At 47.9% G+C, this 25,404-nt stretch overlaps 1 protein-coding gene across 1 annotated transcript in view; it reads left to right on the forward strand.

Moving 5' to 3' along the window:
- The window catches only part of EYA2 (EYA transcriptional coactivator and phosphatase 2), a 265,039-nt gene that overhangs the window by 201,760 nt on the left and 37,875 nt on the right, over positions 1 to 25,404 (forward strand). Inside the window, exon 10 of the mRNA XM_036069693.2 lies at positions 12,732 to 12,821. Coding sequence (XP_035925586.1) covers positions 12,732 to 12,821 — 90 coding nt within the window. The remainder of the gene's footprint in view (positions 1 to 12,731; positions 12,822 to 25,404) is intronic.

Below are 25,404 nucleotides of genomic sequence, written 5' to 3' on the forward strand. Positions count from 1 at the left end.
AGCAGGAAAGAGAAGCAAACAGTCCAGGAGGACTTGCATCTGGGACTGGGTCTGCTCAGAGACTGCAACTGGCTTTAACACTTAGGATGTCAGAATCCCAGCAGCTCGGAGTAAAGACTGTGGACTGCCCCGTCCTCATGTCCAAGGACCAATCATGGCGTTCCACCAGAGACACCCCTGATTAGGAGGAAACAGGCATCACCAACCGTGGATCACTGTGAGAACAAGGCAGCATGTACAGGGTTGTTTTTTGTGTGATCATTGGATGGTTGACTTCTGAAAAATACTTTTGGAAGCACTGCATTTGATAACCATTAATGGATCTAAAGAGGCCCAAAAGCCGGTGACCAAAATGAGTCTTTCCGCAGCACATCTCCTTTTTGACTCCTAAATGACATCCTAAAAAGTTATGGGCTGCCAGTAAATGGGAGGAAAAGCTGGGGGCAAAAAAAGGATTCGGAGCCCTGCAGGGGCGGCTAATGTGATCTGATTTCCACTCTCAGCCAAGGTGTCTGGTTCCCGCAGCCTGGCCTTGGGGGCGGAGAGGAGGGCAGCTGAGAAATGAGGGATTTACCAGGGAACTTAGCTTTTCCATATCAAGTCCAGGAAATGAAAGGCACAAATGCTCAGAGGCAATAAGGGGAGATCCTTTCCCACCGCTGGGCCCTCCTTTTATCCTCTCTGAAGCCCAGCAGTTATTAGAAAGGCAAGCCAGCCTGAGACCTGAGGAAAGAGGCGGGGCTGATTTGCACAAAGCAGCTGCTTGTCATTTCTCCCAACTTTGCGAGTGTAATTTAATTAAATGAACCATTTATTTCATTAAAAGTAGACATCAACAGTTCTAAATCAGGCATTTACAGAAAGAAAAACCTGATTATAATCTGCCTTAAGCCTCTTCTCCTGAATAAAATACTTTATGTTCTTAGTTCCTGTGAAGACATAGTCCATGAGTAAAGTGGGTAAGATTTTGGTTTCTTAGTCAGATAGTCAGGAGTTTGAAACCCAAGCTCTGCCGCTTATTAGCAGTGTGACCCTGGACAAGTCACTTCATTGCTTTACATCTTGATTTCTCTGTAAAACAGGAAAAAGGATTTGAAGAGGAAATCTGGTAATGTATGTAAAGCTCACATAAACTCATACATTCGTTTAAAAAATACTCACCTGAGCTCCTGCTGTTTACTGGGCTGTGTTCCAGGCTCGGGGGCCATAGGAGTAGCTCTCACAGAGCTTGCCTTCTGGAAGCACCAAAAATCATAAATAAGAAAAATCGTTTCAGATCGTGATAAATGCTGTTAAAACCTGTACCAGGGTAAGGGATGTAGAGTGAGCATGGTTGGCATCAGGGTTAGATGGAATGATGGGAGAAGGCCTGTCTGGTGCTGAAAGTGGGAACTGAATGTCGTGAAGGAGCCAGCCATGAAAGCACCTGGGGAAAGGAAATTCCAGGCAGAGGGAACAGCAAGTGCAAAGGCCCTGAGGCAGGAGCAGGTTTGGCAAGTTCAGAGAGCAGATAGGTGGGTTGGAGAGAAGTAGATGGTGGCCACTAAGAGATGTTAGCTTTACTCAGAGGGCCAGGGGAAGTTAGTGGATTTTAAATGAGGAAAAACAGCTCTGATTTTTGTCTTAAAAAGGGCACTCTGGCTGCTTCATAGACCCCAGATCTGGGGGAGAGGGGAAGCTAGCTGTCTATATAGGTAGCCTAGCAACAGATGCACTTGTTCTCTTCCTCCCTCACATCTCCTCCTCTTGGTAAGGGGCTAAAGGCCCCTGGGAAATAAGGTAAAGCACTAAGCGTGGGGCTCAGCACATAGGGGGCACTCAAAAACCAGGAGAGCTCTAATAAAGAGTAGTAGTATTTGGAGGAAGTGTCTCTTAATCCCTCGCTTTTGAAGAGATTGGGGAAATTGAGGCGTAAGGACAGAGTGACGTCCTGGGGCCGACAGGTGCTTTTGTGAACTGCAGCCGCATGGGCTCTGCTCCCTCCCACCCCCAGCCAGAGAGTTTCCTGCCACGAAGCACACTGTAGTGACATAGGCCATTCGGAGGATCCAGAGGGCATCCTGCAGGACCAGCCAAGAGAGTTCTTGGCTTTGTGCAGATAGAAATCAAATACAGCCCGGAGACAGAGCAGAGTTGACTGAATAGTGTGAGTGATAGAGTATAGCAGAGTGTCTGAGAGACTCCAAAAAGGAGAGGTGAGGCTCCCCGCAGCTTGGGGATAGGGGTTTACATTGGAAAGGGGTCTGGGGTAGATGTTCCCTCAGGAATCCGGGGTAGGGTCCCATCAAAGGCGAGAGTCACGTGAACAATAGGTGTTATTCCATAAACCACCGAAGTCAGGGGTGTTGATGCCAGTGTTGAGACAGAGATTTGTTCGAAACTAGTGTCCTCGAGCTCGGGAATCCGGTTTTTCTTAGATATTATCAGGTGTTTGAAGGTCTAGGACGAAACTCAGAGAACAATTCACTTTCTTGTTTCCCCCTTGAGACGGGGACATCGCTTCTTTGGTTGACTCAGATGCAAGGTGAAATGTAGAAGAGGAGTAAACAGGGCCTAGCAGAGAAACAACAGAGTGGAGCCTTTCTAAAATGGAGTCTCTCCTGCTTCCCTATCTCGGTAGGGGACAGTGGACAGCATGGTTGCCCTTGGCATCAGGATTTGAGTCACCGCTTCACTGCCAGATTTTCCTAAAGCAGATTTCAACTTGATCACCCCATCCAAAGCCCCTTTTTATTTTTTTAATTTTTTAAAAGCCCCTTTTAAAATAAATAACTTAAAATGCCCTATTTACTACCCTGAAATGAAAATCTAAATAATACAGCCCACCCACTCATGACTTTAAAAAAAAAAAAAAAGAATATAATCTCTTGAATGTAACATAATGAAAAGAAAAAACATTTTAATATGTATTTCAATATGTAAATACCCAGGCCTGACCACAATAGGAGACACAGTGAAGGAACCTGAAACGTGTATCTGCTTCTCATTTAAAAGATTTGCATTTAAGAGAGGAAAATCCAGAGCCATTCTGTATGAGTAGAAGAACTGGGTTTTTATAGTACATCAGCATGATTGGTTCAATCATTGGCCATTGGTGAGTGAACTCAACCTCCAGCCCCACTCCTCTCCTTGGAGGTCGGGGAATGGGACTGAAAGGTCCAGCCCTGTAATCCCTTGTTGGTTTTCCTGGCAACTAGCCCCCATCTTTAGGGGCTTTTTTATTTTATTTTATATATTTATTTGTTTGTTTATTTATTTGACACAGAGAGAGAGAGCACAAGCAGGGAGAGCAGGAGAGGGAGAAGCAGGCTCCCCGCTGAGCAGGGAGCCCAGTGCAGGGCTTGATCCCAGGACCCCAGGATCATGACCTGAGCCGAAGGCAGACCTTTAACCGACTGAGCCACCCAGGCATCCCTTTAGGGGCTTTTCAAAAGTCACCTCATTAACATAAACTCACTGTGGTCCAAAAGGGCTTGTTCTGAATAACGAGACACCTAGTTCACTCTTAGTGCTCTCATCACTTAGGAAATTCCAGGGTTTTAGGAACTCTGTGCCAGGAAAGGGGACAAAAACCAAATATATATTTCCTATCACACACTCCCAAGTACCACTACCCCCCCAGCCAATTATTATGACCACCAAAACCACCTGACTACTCTCTAGGAGGATGGGCCACCTCTGCTGAGAACCACAGCCTTAAAACCTAGTACAGGAGATGATGTGCCCAGAAGAGCAGCATTTTGTAATTTCATCCTTGCCTGATGTGAAGGCAGACCAGTGGCCCCTGAAAGATGTCCACGTCCAGTCCCCAGGACCTGTGACTCTTACCTTCTATGGCAGATGTGATTAAGTGGCCCCATTATAATCACGAGGGTCCTCACAAGAGGGAGGCAGGAGATCAGAGGGCGCAGTAAGAGATGGGAGGACAGAAGGAAGGAGTTGAAGCGGAGGCACCGGGCATGTAGGTGGCCTCCAGCAGCTGAAAAAGGCGGCCCCGGGGACCTAACACCTCTGCTTATCTTCGTGCCTACCTTCCAGGTACAGTGAGTGGAACAGATTGCCATTTATGTCGTGATAACAAGCTTGTTTCTCAACTACATGCGTTTAAGTTAAAAAAGCAGGGACAGGTAGCTGAATTAAAGGAAGATGTTAAGTTAGCCCAGTTGCCCTGCGGTGGGACAGAACTTGCAAAGGTGTAACGAGTATGGCCATGGTTTGGAAAATACCAGGTTAAACTATTGCACGGGAATTTCCAAGCAGGGAAAGTTTTCTAATGGAAGATTCTGGACCCTGCCGCTTTTTGCTAATAATACCTAACACCAGGAGCAGGTCATCACACATGCATTATCCTCCAGGATTCCTGGGAGGGATCCACTGATTGTATTCAGATGAGGAAACTGAGGCCCAGGAAGTATGAACATCTCATCCAAGGTCAGGTCCTTGGGGAATGGCAGCCCCCAGGATTTGAACTCGGGTCCCACTAACTCCATGATTGATGCTCTCAGTGATTTTTGCTTCATGGAGCTGCTTGCCTGTGGGCACTTGCATGCACACCCTCGAAGGTGGAAGCAGTTTGTGGCGGTCATTTGCAGGAAGCCAGTTGCCTCATTAGACAGTGCTTGTGTGAAAGAGAGATGAGTGCTCTCAGACCAGATAATATCCCAGATCTTGGTTTATATCACCTTGGGGAAAGGCTGTTAAGAGGTGCCATCAGAAGACAAGACATTCAGTCTTTCTAAAGTGCCGCCGGCAAAACTTGGTCGTTGTTAAGATGTGTAGAAGCACTTGAGCTTGCCCACTGGACATTGGCAATGTGGGAAACACCCGGTTTTGCACAGACACGGGGAGATGGCAAAGCGGAGTCAAGAATTTTAGGTTATGAGTGACAAAAACTCAACACACATCAGTTTAAGCCAAAAAGGAAAATGTATCTGCTCTTAATGACCAATATGTCCAGAAGGAGACTTCAGGAACAGTGGGATCCAGTCCGCAAATTATTGTGTATGAAGCCATGTGTCTTGTGAGGGAGGCTCCGCCCATGTGGTGACAGAGGCGGCTGCCAGCATCCTCCGGCGGAGGTTCTACCAGCTCAGCCACGCCGGGGGTAAGAAGCTGCCGCTTCCCCACCGGTTACAGCTAATGTCCTAGCGCCAATTCTCAGGGGCTCCCACTGGCCACATGACCATCCGGGAACCAGTCACTATGGTTCTGACCAGGCCTGGGTTATGAAATCATCCTGGGAGGCCAATAATGGGTATTATTTTTACTAAAAATTAATAACTGCTTATTTACAGACTTGAAAGTTCATTCCCAGAGAGATTAGGTAGCTCCACAATATCATGCCGCTGCCCCTTTTTCTCACCAGTTGGTGTTTTTTCAAAGTGTCTAATAAAGACCCCGTGTCAGGGGCCCTCAAGACCACCCTCAGGCTTGATGAGCTGCTAGAAGGACCCACAGGACTCAGAAGAGCTATTATGTTCACAGTGTTTATTACAGTGAAAGGACACAGGTTAAAATCAGCAAAGGGAAAAGGCACATGGAATAAGATCCGGGAGAAAGTAGGCACCAGCTTCCAGAATCCTCTCCCAGTGGAGCACAGATGTTCCTCTAAATTCTGCTGGCACTGATGTGACAACACATGTCGGGTGTGACCAACCAGTGGAGCTCACCTGAGCCCCGGGGTCCAGGATCTTATCGGGGTCCATGCTATAGGCACACAGCACCTCAGCTACTCAGACTCCAGCCCCCAGAACAAAAACAGGCACTCTCCACAATCCCACTGTTAGCAGAAACCATCTGATCAACTAGCCTTGCGGGGCCCAAGGCTCATCTACCAAGAGCCAAGGACCAGTCTTGAAGACTGACCTGCTTAGGAATGCACAGGGTTCGAGCAACCCAGGCCTGCCCAGTTAACCCTTTCCGGACAGCCTCCAAATCTTCACAGTAGGGACCCCACAGGAAACCAGCTGAATGGCTCAGCTTATGTGGAGACCACCAGATACTGGGCCCGGTCCATCTGGATAGTCCAGGGGAGACATCACACTTCTTTCCAGTCACGCAGCTGAGTCATGGGAGGTAGACGTTGGCTCAGAGCAGAGCCGCTATAACAGGCATTATGACATGACCCGAGGATTGTGGAATCTGGTGTCAGAGCAGACCTGAGTTCTAGTCCCAGAGCTGCCTCAGGAAGAAACACATTTTATACCATGACCCATCTCTCCCCCCACAACCCTCCCTCTGTCTCAAATACACACAAACACACACTCCAACTGAAATAGAAGTTCACCATTACTGTATATGACATACGCTGGTATTTGTCATCTATTCTAGGGATTGGCAAACTTTTTCTATAAAGGGATAATAAGGGGCGCCTGGATGGCCCAGTTGCTTGAGCGTCTGCCTTTGGCTCAGGTAGTGATCCCAGGGTCCTGGGATTGAGCCCCACATTGGGTTCCCTGCTCAGTGGAGAGCCTGCTTCTCCCTCTGCCCCTCTCCGCCCCTGCCTCCCGCTCATGCTCTCACCGTCTATCTCAAATAAATAAATAAATAAATAAATAAATAAATAAATATTTTTTAAAAAAATAAAGGGATAATAAATACTTTAGACTTAGGCTAGGCTCTGTAGTGACTATCAACTCTGCCATTGTAGTGCAAAAGCAGCCATGAACATTAAGAACAAATGGGCCTTACTGTGTTCCAATAAAACTTTATTTACAGAAACAGACAGCAGGCCACAGATTCTCTTGTATTTCTTCCATTTTTTTTTTCTTTTGTAATGCTGGCCATTAAAGTAAACTTTCACTTACGCGATTATAACCAGCACTTTGAAAAAGCCATCTGATCTTTACAACAACCCTGTGTGGTAAGTAACCCCATTTTACAGATGACAAACTGAGGCATGCAGAAGTTAAGTAACTTGTACAAGGTCATCTAGCTGGTAAGAGGTGGAACTGGCCTTGGTCATAAGCAGTCTGGCTGAGAGCCCACTCTCTTAACCTCTACTCCAAAGCACTCAAAAATTAGCTATTAGTATTATTACTCAACCAGCTGCGAAAGAACCCAAAGGCCCCCCAGTCACCTAAGGTTTCAGGATAAGATTAGGACGTGCCTTCCTTTTGTTCAAAGGGTTGTTGTGATGTTGAATAAATAGTGTGTGGATCTCACTTCTTTGAACGAAACATGCATTGAAACCATCTACAACCAAAGCGCTACATGCTTAAAAACAGAAAACAGGGTAAGCTCAGAGAGGGGATTTCTATAGTGGACAGGTAGAGTTACTTATTTAAACAACTGGTAAAAACTTGGACTCCTTTTGAAATGAAAATGTTGCCTCCTAATCGATAGGGGTTGGGAAGTAGACCTCCAAGAATATGGCTTAAAATGGCGAGCTTGTAAATTTGGGCACAATGGAGACTTGGTATTAAACAGCCCATCGTCTTAATTAACCCGAGTAACGTTTGTGTTCAGAATTGGAATCCTCCAAGAATCCGTATGCCGTTTTCTTCATTCGAGTTTGTTTGACATCAGATTAACTTCCTATGAGGAAAGACTTTTGTTTTCATGCTCTTACCCTATCCCGTCGATCTAGGAGATACAACCGTGCGTCACAAGACAACTGAATTACTGATCCACAGGGCAGATCTTAGAGCAGCCCATGTGGAGAAAGTCCCCACCATCCACCTCTTGTTAGAGAACTTCACCAAGAATGCATAAGAACTAGATTGCAGAGCTGCGTCCAGGCCCACAGCATCCGCCCCGAGGCAGGGTGCCAAAGCTCGGAGCCTCCGCATCCGCCTCCTGAATGAACGTGCGCACAGCCCAGCTGGCCACACCAATATGGGGGATCGTTAGAACATGTTGAAAAAATCTGCAGTGCCTTTGATTTGTCCCCTCTCTGGGAGAGAACCACCCCCAAACTCTCAAGTTAAACAAAGATGACCTTCCATCCACCCAACCCTACCTGCCCCCAGCACGGTCCTTTGATGGACAAGTTACAAATTGAAGCTTGTTTTGGGGAAAAAAAAAAAAAATCCCTTTTCTCAGTTCTCCCTTCTGGTTTAAATTGATCATTTGTTAAAAACAATCTGTGTCTGCTGTTGCTTATTTAGGAACTGAACCTAAACAAGGCTGGTATTTTTTTAATCCAAAGAGTATGTTGTGATTAAGAGGTGGTTTTCATAAAGTACCACCTGGTTTGGGGTGTTCCTGCTGGGTTTACAGACACAGGTTCTTTGCGTAAGGGTTCGAGGACGTGGCCTGGGAGCTTTTGACAATGACAGTGCTTGTGGAGTGCCTGTTACATAAACCTCACCGCAACCTCGGGTGGTAGAGGGGTCAGAGTGGGTTTGAATGGGTTAGTGGTCTGTTTTTAGCTGAAGAACATGGCGTGAAGGCTTCCCTGTGTTAGGCTTTATTTGACAGGGAGACGAGCTAGATCAGGAAAGGATCCCCCTCCGAGCTGCACAGAGTGACTGAAGCCAACAGACCAAGGTGGTGTGTTTGTGGAGTATATTAGGAATGGATTCAGCATGCAGCATGAGACAAAACCGGTGGCTTTCGTCTTGCCCTCACTCGGGATGGGTTTCACGTTAATTACTGCTGAGTCTCCACCCCTTTGTATGTGTGTGTGCTTTTATTCTTAGTTTCTCAGTCTTTGCAATCCTGGAAAAACATTTTCTACTTGGATAAAGTGGTCTGGCTCAGGGTCACACTCTGTTACTTAACTCCTGGGACAGTTGGGCTATTCTAGACTTTTCCACCTCTTACAGCTAGTTTTTATCAAATTCCTTGAAAAGAGGTCCCACTTGTGGAGTTCAGAACAATCTCCACCCAGCATGCAGGCAGATTTTAGGAAAACCTGAAACAATGAGAATTCTCAAGGAGTAGATGGGTATTCTAAAGGTTCTCCTCAGAAGCATCTGGGCGTCTTTCAATTTTTGTTTGAATTTTTTTAAAAGATTTTATTTTTAAGTAATCTCTACACCCAGCGTGGGGCGCCAACATACAACCCGGAGATCAAGAGTCTCACACTCCACCAACTGAGCCAGACAGGCGCCTCAAAATTTTGTTTTAATTTTTAATTATATGATAAGTATTGAATCGCTTCTCTTTCAAAACATTTTAGAATATTCTAGCTTGGGGGCACCTGGGTGGCTCAGATGGTTAAGCATCTGCCTTCGGCTCAGGTCATGATCCCAGGGGCTGGGATCGAGCCCCACATTGGGCTCCCTGCTCAGTGCAGAGCCTGCTTCTCCCTGTCCCTCTCCCATTCCCCCTCCTTGTGTTCTCTGGCTCTGTCTATCTCTCTGTCAAATAAATAAAATCTTTTAAAAAAAAAATATTCTAGCTCGTGCTAAAGTTCACTTTCATCTTTACCTCTAATTCCTGTCCCCACCTCTCTGCCTTCCAGAAGTAATTACTGTTTTTACTCTAGGTATATCCTTTCAGAAACTTATAAATATATAAGTGTCTATGGGAAATATGTAGTAGCATGGTATGTGTTTTTAGTAAATGCCAATAACATGCAGTATATAACTTTCAGAAAACAATTTCACTCGATATTATTTTTTTTTACATGTCCATATTAATATATGGAGATGTACTTCATTTCTTTCAACTGAATTTAGTTTTCCACCAAACGAATATACTACATTTTATTTCTCTAGTAACCTTTGGCTGGACAGCTAAACTATTTAGTCTTTGGTGTTTACAAACAGTTCTGTAATGAACATCTTTTTACATGGCCCTTGTTCATCTGCATGGGTTTTTCTCTAGAAGAGATAATGGGAAGTGGAATTACTCAGTATGTTCCCTTTTATTTTTAATTTAGCTTTCTTTTAATCCAGGAAATACATGCATATACTTTAAAACTCATATAGTTCTACAAAAGAAAGTATTAAGAGAAACAGCAGTCCCCAGTGGACCCCACACAAACCCTTTCTTTCTGCCCACAGGCAACAACTTTCAACCCTTGCTGATTCTTTTGGTACTTACCTCCAAATTTCTAAGTAACCTGATTATGTTATTATTTCTTGATTTTTTTTTTCCATTTTAGGCATGCTCCCTGGCTTCCCAAACTAGAAGATGAGAATGTAGCCCTCTTCCCTTGCCTGGCCCCCATCACACACATGCAGACTTCCTCCCCACATCCTGCCAGTATCAATAAGATGTAATTTCAACTGTATCAGTATTGAGTATTTGTCTTCTTCTAGCTACACAAAATACTTTTCACAGACAGACCATTCCATATACAATAAGTGCTTTTCCTGTTTTATGCGCTGGCCTGGGAGTTGACATTTTTCTACATAAATCCTTTCAGCAGATGAGTGTGGACGGCAGCTTCTTGCTCTTGTCTAGCACACAGAGGGCTGCTCATCTGTCGTTAGGTGCACGGCCTCGCCAAGAAGTAACGTGCAATCATGCAGGGGTGAAATGGTTTGGGGGTGAGTAATGTGTGGAAACACCCCCCAAAACCCTTTGCCAGGTCACACACCGATTCCCAGCTTGGCCCTGAAACGCTTTCTTTCCTCATTTTTTCTTCATTTTTCACTGAGTACTCTACCCTGCCGCCTTCCAGCCAGGACCTGGAGTGCTAAGCTTTGGCTTTTGGGGTCCTAATGAGGTGTTCCACCTAATGGCTGTGTTCCTGGGCTTGATTCTTCACAGTTGTGTGTGTGAAGCTGAGATCACCAGCTACATTTTTTTTTCCTTTTTTTTTTCAGGGTCAAAAAGGGTTTATGTCATTAATTATTTATTTTTATATTAGAAGTAAGACAGCCTGTCCATGAAAAATTCAAGCAGGTCCCCTTCATGCCTCCTGCCACTCCAGCCCCTCCAAGGCCTCCACACAAGCAATGCTGCTCTGGGGCCACACGACCTGGGTTCAAATCCCAGCACGCACCAGCTGCAGGGCCTTGAGCAAGTTACCTAACCATTTTCGGTCTCAGTTTTCTCATCTGTAAAATGGGAAAATAATCATGCTCAACTCATAAGTCTTTGTGGGAATTAAATGAATTAAGTTAATTTGTACAGTGGCACAGAGAAAGCATTTGATGGATATTAACCTGGAATATTACTAAGTGTTGTGTATCCTTTTAGACCAGTGGTTCTTAACCTTGACTGCACATTGAAACTGGGTGGGTGGAGAGATTTCAAAATTCCTGATGCCTGGACCCCATCCTCAGAAATTCTGATTTTATTGGCCTGGGGGAGGGTCTGAGCATCAGGATTTTTAACATGCCCCCAATCATTATAGTGTGCAGCCAGAATTGAGAACCATTGTGCCAAGTATTTTTCATGTGTATTAGTTAGGTTAGGTGAGGTTATGCTGCAGTAACAAACATCCCCCAAATGTCATCTACTTCTCTTTTGTGGTACATGCCCCTTCTGGTCTGTCGCAGCTCTGACCCACATTACCTTTTCTGTGGAACATTTAGTCTCGTGAAGTGGGAAGAGAGAGCATGACCAACCACTTGCTCTTAAAGCTCTGGACCAGAAATGAAACATAACTTCTGCTCACATATCATTACCCAATGCAAGTCACATGGTCACATCTGAGTTCAACAGGGAGGGTATATATCAGGGATTGGCAGACTTTTCCTGCTAAGGGCCAGAGAGTAAATATTTTAGGCTTTGCAGGACACAGGGTCTCTGTGGCTCATGCTGACCTCTGCCTTCAAAGTGCAAAAGCAACCATAGACAATTCACTGTTTAAAAATGTAAAAAGTTGGGGTGCCTGGGTGGCTCAGTCAGTTGAGTGTCTGACTCTTGATTTCGCCTCAGGTCATGACCTCAGGGGTCATGGGATCAAGTCCCACGTTGAGCTCCATGCTGGGTGTGGAGCCCGCTAAAGATTCTCTCTCCCTCTTCCCCTTCCCCCACTTGCACACACGCACGTGGGCTCTCTCTCTCTCTTAAAAAAAAAAAAAATGTATAAAGTCGTTCCTAGCTCATGAGCCATACACAGACAGGCAGCAGGCCAGATTGGGCCCGTGGCTGTAGTGTGCTAACCCCCAGTGCAGATCGTCCTCCTACAGGATGTCTACCACAGCATGTGTATAGGAGAGAGGGAGAGAAAAGGGACCCTTTGACTGCACAGTTGGGTTTCACACGTTCTACTGTGGTGCATCTTGCTTTTGTTACTTCATATCTTGGTGCTAGTTTCATGTCAGTAACTCTCACATGACTTTACTTTTTTAATGGTGGCCTAGTTTTCCGGGGTATGGAGGGACCCTAATGGGGTTTTGTTTGTGTGCTTGCTTTTATAATTAAAACTCTTGTGAGAAAACAGTGATGTTGCATGTACCGGGAGGAGTATGACAGCATCCACAGAGAGACTGTAGTAAAGAGAGAACCAACGTGTCCGCTCTCCCGGTGGGTTTTACCCAGTCTACGCCACTTCGCTTTAGTATTCCAGGCCTCCCTGGAAGCGGAAAGGCTGGGAGGGGCCCTCCTTTCTTGCCGCCATTCCCGGATCTGGTAACGCTGAGCACAGTTGCAGTTGCAGGGGCATATGGGGGAGATTGCAGTACTAAAGAGGGCAAGTAGAAACTAGGGGCACCTAGGAGTGAAATCTCGGAAGCCATCCAGCATCATCACCCTGACCCCACGCGGAGACACAGCCTGGACTGCATGGGAGTCCATCAGGAATGTCCGTGACTGCCTTTCGGGGGGTAGGGGTATGGGAGAGAGAGGCCCTGCTGGCAGGTGACTCTGTCCCTTCTTTCTACCAGGACACCACGACGTCGGTGCGCATCGGCCTGATGATGGAAGAAATGATCTTCAACCTTGCAGATACGCATCTGTTCTTCAACGACCTGGAGGTTTGGCATTGCCCGCCCGTTCCGTGTCATAGTCCCCATGCTTAATGACCTGCGTCGGGTTCGGGGGAAGAGCCCTTGTCCAAATCCAGGGGGCAGCCTCCCGAGGCCAGCGAGGCCGGCCCCTGCAATGGATGGTGGGGCTTTAGGGGCTAAAGTCAGAAGACCCCTCTCCGCTCTGAGCTGCCTTTTCTCTTTTCTGTTTTTCCTTTTTCCTTTGGAGGCTAGAAATTTTTGCTGACAACCCCCAAGAAGGCACAAAACCGTAGCCAGCGACAGTTTATTGAAAACACACTTGGCCCACTGATCTCCCCAGCTTCCCCATGTGACCAACGGGCTTCTCTCTGCTCTGGCAGTTTCGCTAATCCAATAAAGGCTGTGTCGTCTCTTCCTCCTGAAATTTACTATTTAATAAGTTTATTAAGGCAAATTAGTACAGATCCTCCTGGGTCAGTAATAATTAGCAGTGGGCCAGGATGGAAGCTTTTAAAAACAATTTACATTCCCCTGAAAACATGTTTTACGAAGACAGAGAGCAAGCCGAGGGACTGGGGCTTAGTTACTATCTGCTCCTGTGCGCTGAGGCAAGTGGCAAAAGAGATAGGAAGGGGGGTGGGGGGGGGACAACGTCAGAAATCAGTTTAACTCCTTTGTTTATACCCAGCCTGTGGCAGAAAGATTTGAGAAGAATTTCAAATGGAAAACATATTTAAAATTGAACTATTAAAGCAAGGCAAAGGAATAGAAAGCTAAGTTAACAAATAAGGGTGAGGCACTGTACCAGAAAAATCTAGCTCAGGCCAACTACTGCAGTGAAGTTCAGAGTTAATCTCTCTGAGCTCCCCGGTAGCCAAAGCAAGGAGGGAAACACAATGCATGATTTACCTCTGATGAAAGAGCAAGCAGCTTTCTCCAAGGTGAGAAGGTTTTTTTGGCTGATAAGAGGATTAATGTGGGGATCTAATGGCTTTGTAAATTGTATTTGCATTTTTGGTTTACCAGATTGAAAAATGAAGGTAATCTAAAATTATACTGTGTATGAAAGAACAGTCCTGATTATCTTAGCAGGAATATTTTTTCCTGGAATCAACAATCCCTGGGACTAGCCTGTGAAGTAGAAATACGAAGGCTCTGAATTCTGATCTGGCCTGGTTGCCCCAGAGCATGACTAGTGTGTATCATCAGGAAGGGATACAGGTTTTCCCTTCTGGTCTGTGGTCCTAAAATTCCAGAGGAGGAAATCCTTGCTGAAATGATCAGTCTTGTGTTCTGTCCAGCCTAGGCAAGCCATTTGGGCCTCAGCCTTCCTATCTGTGAAGTGGAATTGATGTTCTCTGCCCAACATCTTAAATTCAATTAATTAACATACAGTGTATTATTAGTTTCAGGGGTAGAGTTCAGTGATTCATCAGTCTTACACCCAGTGCTCATTCCATCACATGCCCTCCTTAATGTCCATCACCCAGTTACCCCATCCCCCCATCCCCCCTCCCTTCCAGCAACCCTCAGTTTGTTTCCTATGATTGAGTCTCGTACGGTTTGTCTTTCTCTGTGATGTCATCTTGTTTTATTTTTCCCTCCCTTCCCCTATGATCCTCTGTCTTGTTTCTCAAATTCCACATATGAGTGAGAGCATATGATAATTGTCGTTCTCTGGTTGACTTATTTCGCTCAGCATAATACCCTCCAGTTCCATCCATGTTGTTGCAAATGACAAGATTTCATTTTTTTTGATGGCTGAGTAGTATTCCATCGTATATATATACCACATCTTCTTTATCCATTCATCTTCGATGGACATCTCGGCTCCTTCCACAGTTTGGCTATTGTGGACATTGCTGCTAAAAACATTGGGGTGCAGGTGCCCCTTTGGATCCCTACATTTGTATCTTTGGGGTAAATACCCAGTAGTGCAATTGCTGGGTCGTAGGGTAGCTCTATTTTCAACTTTTTGAGGAATCAGAGAGGATCTATGTAGAAACTCGTTGATGACAAAGCAGAACATTGGCGTGGTGGGTTCTGTGAGCATCAGGCCCAGGACTGTCCCTTCAGCCAGATGCAACGTGCAGGCCCACTTTACAATGACCTCTCGTGTCTTGGGGAAAAAGAGGGAGAAGGGAGGGAGGGAGGGAGAGAACTAATGAACAAAACAAACATGGCAGTTGAATTCAGCAAGTATTTACGGAGCCTAATGTAATAAAGAGTCGGCTGATTGCAAATGACAAAGCCTGACTGACTTTAGCAAATGAAAGGAAATTATTGGCTCTTGTGGTTGAAAAGTCCAGGGTAGATTTAGTCTCTCAAGATCTCCTCCTTAAAATGTTGGCTCCATGAGGGCAGGAACCCCAGCTGTGTCACCCTCAATCCCCAGGGCCTCAGCAGTAAACAGCCAAACAAATCCATAAATGAGAAAGTTCATTTAATGAAAAGGTCGTGAAGAAAATAAAACAATGAGATGTGCTAGTGAGTGATGGGAGAGAGGGGGTAGGCTTGGGGGGGGGCGGTCAGCATTCTCGAAGGAGTCAGGGAAGGCCTCTCGAGGAGGTGACGCTTGAGCCAAGGCTTGAATGATGACGGCAGCCAGCCAGGTGGAGATCTAGGGAGGTGGGACCAGCACATGCAAAGGCCCTGCGGTGGGAAGTGTGTGAAGGCCACAGTGACCGTAGTGAATGAGTGAAAGCACAGGGGCAACTGGGATAAATGAGTCTGGAGAGGGAGGTGTGAGCCAGACATGGGTCAGGGACATCAGAGTTTATCCTAAGTGCTGTGGACAGCCGTGGGGCCAGGGAGCATTAAACAGGAAAAGCTGCATGATCTAGTTTATGTTTTAAAACGACTACTCTGGCTGCTGTGTGGAGAACGGGCAATAGGAGGCGAAGGGTGGAGGCTGGGAGACCAGCAAAGAGATTATTGCAGTTGTCCAAGCAAGAGAAGAAAGCTGGGTTGGATCAAGGTGGTAGGATATAGGCTTCAGGATGGTGGTAAAGCCAGAGGGCTCCTGATGGGTTGGATGGGGGGACAAAGGAGAGAGGGGGGGCGGGGAGGTGGCTTGGCCTGACCAGGGCGACAGTGCCATGCTCCAAGATGGGCAGACAGGGCAGACATGGGAATGCGTGGGGAAACCCATCCTTCTGTAGAGGGCGCATGGGGTTTGAGGTGTCTGCGACACCCGGAAAAGATACCAAATCAACGGGCAGAGGTAAGAGTTTGAAGTCACACAGCAGGCGCTTTATCGACGTGGGTTGAACCTGAGGCTCAGAGCCAGGCATTTCGCTGGACTGATGTGTGTTTCAAGGCAATGTCTTCAGTCTCACCCCTCTGCTGTTCCTCATTGGCCCCGAAGTGGGAGTCACGCCTCCTGGCAAAGGATTTAATTCCCAGCTGGAGCTACGCAGGGAAGCCAGTTTGGTTTTATTCCCTAAATGTTTTTCAAAAATGTCCCCCGTGCCAGAAGCCCCCAGGGCACCTCAGCAGAACTGAAACAGTGGTGCCCAGTGGAGAAGTTAAGACTCACACAAGGAAAAACCGTTAGCTTGCTGGTGCAGGGAGCCCTTGTCCAAATCCAGGGGGCAGCCTCCCGAGGCCAGCGAGGCCAGCCCCTGCATGGATGGTGGGGTCTTAGGGGCTAAAGTCAGAAGACCCCTCTCCGCTCTGAGCGTGCAGTGCCATCTCTAAGGAAGGGAGTAAGCTCGGGCATGCAGCAGCGATTTAGGGGAAACTTAGCGTCTGCCAGGCCCTCTGCTAAATGCTGTGGATTCAGTGGCAGATGATACACAGCAGGATCCCGGCCCTCAAAGCACTGACCTTCCGGCTGGGGAAGCAGATCAGAAACAACTGAATATATAATGTCAGCTAAAGTGCCCCAAAGAGAGACCAGCCGAGTCAGGGAGGAGACGGTCATGAGGCTGTTACTTCACTTGATACAACCAGGTAAGGCTTGTGCCACACTTGAGCAGACACCTGAACGAGGTGAGGGAGTGGGCCATGTGGGTGTCCGGGCAGGGAGCGTGCTGGACAGAAGAGCAGGGCAGAGGCCCTGAGGCATGGTCCCCGTTGGCAGGTTCCGGAAAAAGGGAGGCTGGCCCAGGAGGAGGGGGGATTGTGGTGGGCAGTGGGAGTGGGAGCTGGGTGCAGATCACATGGGGCTCTGGGCCATCCGAAGGCTTGGGATAATCTCAGGGTGACAGGAAGCCATTGGAGGGTTTTAAGCAGGAGAGCACCAGCTGACTTAGGTTCCGAGGCTCCCTCGGTGCACAGACCAAAGGGGGCAAGGGTGGAAGCGGGTATCTGAGTTCGGTCAAATCAGGCACCCAGCCTCCCATGTGAAAGCACTCAAGGGGAAGACTCCAGAGACAGGGTAGGTGCCAAGTTCAGCTTATCGCCGGCTCTCCAGGACACCTGTCCTGAGTTTAGGGCAAGCACCTTCTAATCCGTTCCATCTGCCTTGGAGTCCTGGCTCCACCCATGCCTGGCTGTGTGCCCAGGGCAAGTGTCTCCCTCTCCTTTAGCCTCAGTTCCCTCATCTGCTCAACAGGTAGAAGAAAAGCCCTGAGCTTCCAGGGTGTAATGATGCTGGGGGAGAGATGAAAGCTGCCCTCACGGAGCCTGGCCCACCGCACGTGCCCAACAACCGGGCCTCTCCACCAGGGGTGCGGCGTGTGCCCCGGGGCTGGGCAGGGGGCTGCATGGTACCAGGGCAAACTGTTGCATTTAAATCGTTAGACGTTTATTTTACTATGAGCTAGAAAAATACAACTAGCTTGCCCACCTCCTGATTTCACAATGATTCAAAAGCCGTGCACGCAACACAGAGATACGGCAAGGTCATGACTCCAGCTGCTGGAGCTTGGGCATAAATACTGCCAACGGGCTCCCTGCTCCGGGCCACCTCGCCTTTGTGCAGGAGCTGCTTAGAAGCTGGGGCAGGGGATCCCTCGTCCAAAATGTCGGCTCGGTGGCAGGGCAGGGCGCAGGCTCAATTGAAACTCATGCGCCCAGGCTTAAGACCTGGGAGACCATCCTCAGGGCTCACTGAGCTGCGCCCCCCCGTAAAGCCCTTTCGTGGGGAGCCTCCCGAGCTGTCACTTCCTAAAGGGCTGTAGGAGTCACGGCCAAAGCTGATGCTGGCCCTGGCCCTGCGCCTCCATCCCAGCTGAGCGGAGGCTCTGGGGAACACAGCTCTCTTGGCTTTGACTTCCAGGCTCAGGCTGCAGGGGAGGAGATGCCAGTCAACATGGCCCCAGGGTGAAAATAGCATGGCAGATCGCGTCAGAGAGAGTACTGGCCTCACTTTTCCCAGTCTTCCCTCTTTCCCCTGCCTCTGCCTTAGCTTGTGTGTTCTCTCTCTCTCCCCCCCCGCCTCTCTCTCTCTCCCTCCACAGAACCTCGTCCATCTGTTCTTTCCTTTTCTCTCCCTCCCTTCCATTTTCCTTCCTTCCATTCTTTGTTCCTCTGTCCATCCTTTGATCCCTCCCTCCCTCCATCCACCTGTATTTCCAGCCCATCATTACCATCTACTTAGCCTTTTTTCCATCCATCCATCCATCCATCCATTTTTCTTCCCCCCACACACACACTCATTCCTCCAACTGTCCATTCATCCATCTTCCCATCCATGTATTTTCCATCTCCCTTCTTTCCATGCATTCCCTAGCTTCCTTCCCTCTATCTGGCCTTCTTCCCTTTCTTTCTTCCATCCATCCACCTAGCCTTCCTTCTTTCTTCCTTCCATCCTGTCCCTCCATCTTGTATTCCTCCCATTAACTTCTGCTGCCCATCTTTTATGTACCAGGGGTTCTAGTCACAGAAATGAGCCAGGTGTGGCTCCTGCCCCTGAGGAGCCTGCCTCCTGGTAAGGGACACACTTGTAACACACCATCATAGGACAGGTGGGCTAGGACTGCTCTGCTGGACATTCCCAAGGTGGCTCAGCAGCAGCCCAAAGGAGGAAGTGATTAAGCAGTCCTTCTGGTTGGGATGACAGGAACAGGGGAAGCATCAAAGAGGAGGAGGTGCTTGGGTATTAAAGAAAGAGTAAGGATTTGCTGGGGGGTTGGAAAAGAAGTACAGGAAAAAGACAGGTGTGAGAAGAGTATTCCCAGGCCAGGGAACAGCAGGTGCAAAGGTAAAGAGGCAAGAAACGGATTGGTATGTTTGGGGAACATACAACACAGCAGAAGTCAATACTCCTGCAGACAGATCCCATTTTTATTAACTTGTTTCACTTTCTTAGATGAAAATACATATCAGAAGTACCAGTGAAGCATTTTAGCAACTTCAAGATAAACTCTGACTTGCAGAACTTACAGCTCAAGAGTGATTGTTCAGGTCATACTCCATCTGTGAAGAGTACATGAACCCCAGAAATTGAATGTAACATATGTGTATGTGCACAAGTATACGTCTCTCGATAGGGTAGTGGGAGCATCCCATTCCCCTAGGGTTAGGATTTGCCCCTATAGTAAGCCTTAAAACCAAGAGAAGGCCAAAGAAAGTATACTTGGAGCTGAATTAGAACCCAGCTCCTTGGGGCGCCTGGGTGGCTCAGTTGGTTAAGCGACTGCCTTCAGCTCAGGTCATGATCCTGGAGTCCCGGGATTGAGTCCCGCATTGGGCTCCCTGCTCAGCAGAGAGTCTGCTTCTCCCTCTGACCCTCTCATGCTCTCTCTCTCTCACTCTCTCTCTCAAATAAATAAAAAAAATCTTTTAAAAAAAATTAAAAAAAAAAAAGAACCCAGCTCCTTTGTGAAAAGAAGTTTTGGAGTGAATACGAGCCCTCAGAGCTCTCTACCCAGGGCCAGACAACCCCCAGGTGTAGGCTGTAAGGCGGAGGGGAGCAAGGGTTGCCCCCTGGGCTGGTTCAGTGTGTTGCCAGTGGCAGGAAGAAAGCAGAGTCCTGAGAGTTCCCCGCCCCCACACTCGTCCCTGCTGGGGGACATGAGCACCCGCAGGTGCCGTCCGCACCTGGGAGGCCGTGGCACTTACGCCGAAGCCGGTCTCCACCTGTCCAAAGGCTGGGTGACTGCAGGAACTTCCTGTGGCAGAGAGCGATCTCTCTCCTCGATCCACCCCAGAATGAATGGGGCGCTTGGAAAAGCAAGGTTGGCAGAGAACCATGACATTCAAAGCAGAGAAAACACCCGGCGAATAAGGCGGTGGGGAAGGCACAGGCCTTGAAGTCAGACTTCGGTGTGAACCCCATTTTGCCACTCCCTGAATGATCTTAGACACGGTGTGACTTCAACATTCTGGGCCTCCGTTGCCTCTTCTGTAAAATGAGGATGAAAACGTATCTCGTAGGTTGTTGTAAGACAGAGATGGAGTGTGTACAGCCCTGCTCCTGGGCACGGCTCCTGCACTGGACAGGGATGCCCTGCGCTGGCCCGGCTAAGCGCTCACCAATGACCATGGAGATTGTGCCATTTGTAACCAGACCCGCAGGGTTGACCATCGTTTGTCCTCTGCCCCGGAGACCCGGAGCCGTGAAAGATCTCCATCAAGCCTTACAAACACCCTGAGAGGTGGGAGTTGCGAGGAGCAAGTCCAGATCCAGACCTGGGAACAGATCCCCCAGGGGGTGGTTCCTGGACCCCCTGAGACTGCCTGGGCCCACTCAGCTTCAGAGGCCACTGGGCTCTCCCTCGTTGGCAGGTAAAGGAGGAAACCTTGGCAGCTGGTGCAGCCAGCTTCACAGGAAGCATGAAGCATTTCTACTAAGTGTCGACCCAACCGAAATGCCTGGCACAGAGGTGGATGCTATAGATACTTTTTGAAATGACTGATGGGTACAAAAAGCCAAAGGATGGGCTGCAAACTTCCCCTGTCCAGTGGGCCTTTATCAGCGGCAATATGAGGCAATGGTTGAGAGCAAAGATTCTGGGACCAGATGGCCTGGGTTCATAATCCAGCTCTGCACCTGCAAGCTGTGTGACCTCAGGTGAGTTACTTAACCTCTCTGTGCCTCTGTCCTCATCTGCAAAACGGGTATAATAATACCTGCTTCATAAGATTACTCTGAGAATTAATTGAATTAATGTATATAAAGGACCTAGAACATAATAATAGCACAACATAACTGATGGTTATTAGTATTATTTTATTATAATGATTTTCATTATCATTATGTGCATATAGAATCATCCCCTGCAAAGGTGCCAGGAATTTGTGCACAACCCTGTGCAGCCAATCGGGTTTCTTTCCCCCCATTTTACAGATGAAGAAACCAAAGTTTAGAGAGGATGAGGGATATGCCCAAGCTCACAGTAGCTGTAAGTATTAAGCCCAAGATTCAAACCGGAGTTGGCTGGACTCCAAGGCCTGCACTCTTAAAAAATGCAAATCTTCAAAACAAGAATTCATTCTTTCTGTTTTAAGATGCCCATAACTTTGATTAAAAATAGATTTGAAAATCTAGACCTTGTTGAGTGGCTGACATTTTATATATAGGCGGTGTCATTAGGAGCATTTCCAGATTCCAGCAAAAAGGCTGTCAGTTGGGGCAAGAGAAAGATGTGAAACGGAGGTCGCGCTGAGCCCGGGCCAGCACAGGCTGTGGGACAGAGTGTTCGTAGCACTTCGGCCCCAGGAGTAGCGCTGTCGGGGGCTTGCAACTCCTTGTCCTCGTCCGTGTGCTTTAACTAGCCCCCAGGGCAGGGCCGTCCGGCCAGGGGGTGTGTTTGCAAGTGGGAGGGAGGCCGCCGGTGGTCCCAGGAAGGGGAAGAGGTACTGGCCTGTAGCAGGCAGGGCCAGGAATGCCAGACAAGCCGGCAGTGTGGACCGCCCCGCGCGGGAGGAACCGTCGCACCCAAAAAGCCGGCCGCACCCCCTGGAGAATCGCAGCGCTGAGCCCTTGGGAGCCATCCGCCGGCTGCTCGGTATCTCCGGATCACGCAGTGGACAGCACAACCCAGGCTTCGGGCGGCCGGCTTTTACTTGAATACCAAAAAGGAAAAAAAAAAAATGGTTAAACTTAGGGGTTTTTTCCTACTAGTGTCTAGGGGGAGAAGTGATTACACATTAAGCCAGTGGCTGGTGGCTATTATACCGGACAGAACAGAACATTGACCTCACTGTAGGAAGTTCTATCAGTGCACATCTAGAATCCTAAATTTGTAAGACACAGCCTGTATTTCCAGTGGTGATGATGATGATGAAAATCATAATCAAAGCTGACATTTATTGAGCGCTTCTGTACCAAACACTGTTCTGAAGGGTTTGCACGTGTTAACCGGTGTAATCCTCATTGTTGTGACCCCCTGGTCTTAGTCTGCTCGGGCTACCACAACAGAACACCATGGACTGAGTGGTCTAAACAATAGAAATGAATTTTCTCACAGTTCTGGAGGCTACAGGTCCCCGACTGAGGTGCTGGCAGATCTGGTTTCTGCAAGGACTCTCTTCCTGGCTTGTAGAAGGCCACCTCAGTGTGTGTGCAGAGACCGAGAAAGGGGGCTCTCTGATGTCCCTTCCTTGAAGGGCACTAATCCTATTAGATCAGGGCCCCACCCTTACGACCTCATTTAACCTTAACATTTACTTCCTTAGAGGCTGCATCTCCAAATACAGCCACCCTGGGATTCAGGGCTTCACCATAGGAATTGCGGGGGGAACACAGCCATTCAGTCCATAGCACCCATTTTACAAATGAAGAAACTGAGGCACAGAGAGGTTAAGTGAACAGCCCAAAGTCACACAGTTGGCAGTGGCAATATTCAGACCCAGGTGGCCTGGCTCCGGCGTCCACACACTTACCCACTATGCTCTGCTGCTCCCAGGGAGAGCAGTTGCCATCTGGCTTGGGAAAGAAGATTCCCCACAGGAAATCCAGACTCAACACATGCTGTAGACGACGGGTTCATAGGGAGGGACAGAGCAGAGAGGGTTAGTGTAGCCGGGACGTTGGGAGAAAGACAAGCAAGGTCTGGCAGCAAGAGGAAAAGAAATTCCCCCCACATAAATGTACAAGACAGAAGACAGAAGCTCCTCCGTGACTTAGCACATCATCTTCACATCGTATATACAAAACAGAAGTCACACAAATAACAACAAGAAACCTAAGGAACCATGACAGCACAGCACCCTCACTCCCCACCCGGAAGGTGAGCAGAGCAATAGAGGATCTGAATGCATTTCTAGAAAGGAGGATACGGGCCATAGCAGGAGCTGAGCGGAGGGCACAGCTAGGAATAATAAACACCGTCCAGCCCCAGCTGATACGACTGCAAGCTGTCCAGAGGGCCTGCCTGCACTCATTCATTCAGGCCTTACACCGCCGCAGATGGTAAATACTGTTTCAGACCCCCATTTTCGAGATGGGAAAACTGAGGCACCGCGATGTTAACTTGCCTGGCGCTGACATGTACTGAGCTCCTGTGCCGGGCATCACACATGCATTTCCTCACTGAAATCTCACAACAGCCCTGCAAGGGAGGGTTCTTTATCTCTATTTTCCAGATGAGGAACCTGAGGCCCATAGTAAGAGCAGCGTGGAAATTTAATCCCAGCCCAAGCCGACTTCAACACGGTTTTGAGATGAACCGAGGAGGAGAAAAAGGCCTAAGATCAGCAGAGTGCAGGGAAGAATAGAGGCCTCTGTAAGAAACAAGATGGACCTAAATAGGGTTTTGGCTGACAGTACCCCTTGCCGGATTCAGGAGTGGCCAGGCAGGCAGGCGGGCCCGAGGGGGAGCGTTTTGACGAGCTGCCAGAGCTTCGGGAAGGATCTCAAGAGCTAGAGGGACTCCGGAGTGGCTGGAATCTGGGCAAGCCGAGGCTGCTTGCCTGACGCGCAGGCCTGATGACTAGCGTCTGATTTACGGTTCTGCGGGAGCTATCGGGGAGAATAATATTTCACCGTGTCAGCGCGGAACTGCTCTCCCAGGCATCCTGCCCAACCGGCCATTAATGCGGTGCGGCCCAGGCCCCTTTGGTGCTCTTCAGATAAGTTAAACATTTAGACAACACAAGAGAGACAGCCAGGTTTCCCTCCCAGGGAGCAGGCCCCGCTCTGGCTAGTCTAGAGGCCGCAGTAAGCAATCTCACTTAAAAATATACCTGCCTCGAAAGAAAAGGAGTGGCCAGGGAGTCCATCTGGCCTGTAACGAGACTCATTTTTCTAAAACAAATTTGTCAACAATTTCCCTTCTGCATTCGTGCCTCCAGGCAGCCAAGGACAAAAAGTAATGGGATCAGACCTCAGCAGGGCAGGTTGGGGAAACCCCAGCTGTCGCCAGCTTCATCAGAACGAGTTTTGATAAGTATTTGTCCCTGAGCTTGCTGTTCAGAACTGAACAATCATGGGAATGCTAAGTATCCAAACCTGCAGGATGCAAGCAAAGGATGATCCGGCCTTAAATTACCTTCTTCTTAGAAAAACAGGAAAATCGAAAAGACCGTGAAGGAAGATAAGCCTTTGGCAAGTATGAGCAAGAAAAAAAGAAAAAGAGGTAGAGATGATAAACTACATCAAGAATGAAAAGATGGATATTATTGTAGATTCAGGGGAAATTCATTTTTTTTTAATTATGAGAATACTGTACAATATTATGCCAATGAACTTGAAACCTAGATGAAGTTGACACTTTGCAGGAAGATCTAAATTACCAGAATTAACCCAAGGGGAAATTTAAAAATAAATAAACCAATGACTGAGAAATTGAAATGGCAGTTAAGGATGTACTCTCAAAAAGGCACCAGGTTGAGCTGGTGTTAAACAGGAGTTCCACCAAACATTTGAGAAAAGGATAAATCCCATTTTGCACAAACTACAAAGCAAAGAAAAAGATGAGATGCTCTCCCCCTACATTTTATGAGACAAGCATCACCCGGAAACTAAATCTGGACCTCGAGCACATGACAAACGGACAAATGGCCGTCATCGGCGAGGACAGGTAGGACACTCGTGCAGTCCCACAGATACTCTCACCCGCGCCCTGTGACTCTTCACCTAAGTTCCGCCTGGGCCCGCTCTGGGCTTCAGTTTTGGACCCCTGGTGAAAGAGGGATCTGGACTATAATTGGTACCATTTCTCAGGCCTGCCACATTCTTTGTAACACACTGTTTCATAAGAAACTGGAGACTTTGTCACCTGAGAGAGCCTCAAAGGGCTGACGCTCCAGTAGCATTGGGCACACCCAGCACCCAGATCTTGGGTTCTATGACCATTTTCCAGGAAAAGGAACCAGGGCTCCATGGAGAAGTGGCTGATTCTAGGGCTGGGGGCAAGAAACACACATAATATATGGGAAGCCTCTTACGGTGCCAGAAAGTAAGGAAGTGCTCCAAAAACCCTACAGTGATGGAGGATGTCAAAGGGACACAGGAGCTCCTAGAAAGAGTTCCCAGTGGCCAAAGCTAGAGCACTTTGACTACTAAAGGAACATACTATTGGATTCTAAGTATTAAAAAAGTTCCCAGGAGTCCACAATGATACAGATAATGATTAAACCAACAAGTAAGTGGAGGGGAATAGGAAAATCTCCCATGCAGAAAATTCTGAATCATTTATTTTTTTTAAAGATTTTGTTTATTTCAGAGAGAGTGCACGTGAATGGGGGAGGGGCAGAGGGAGAGAGAATCTCAAGCAGA

The sequence above is a fragment of the Halichoerus grypus genome, chromosome 10 (genome assembly GCF_964656455.1).
Source record: "Halichoerus grypus chromosome 10, mHalGry1.hap1.1, whole genome shotgun sequence".
Lineage (NCBI taxonomy): Eukaryota > Metazoa > Chordata > Mammalia > Carnivora > Phocidae > Halichoerus > Halichoerus grypus.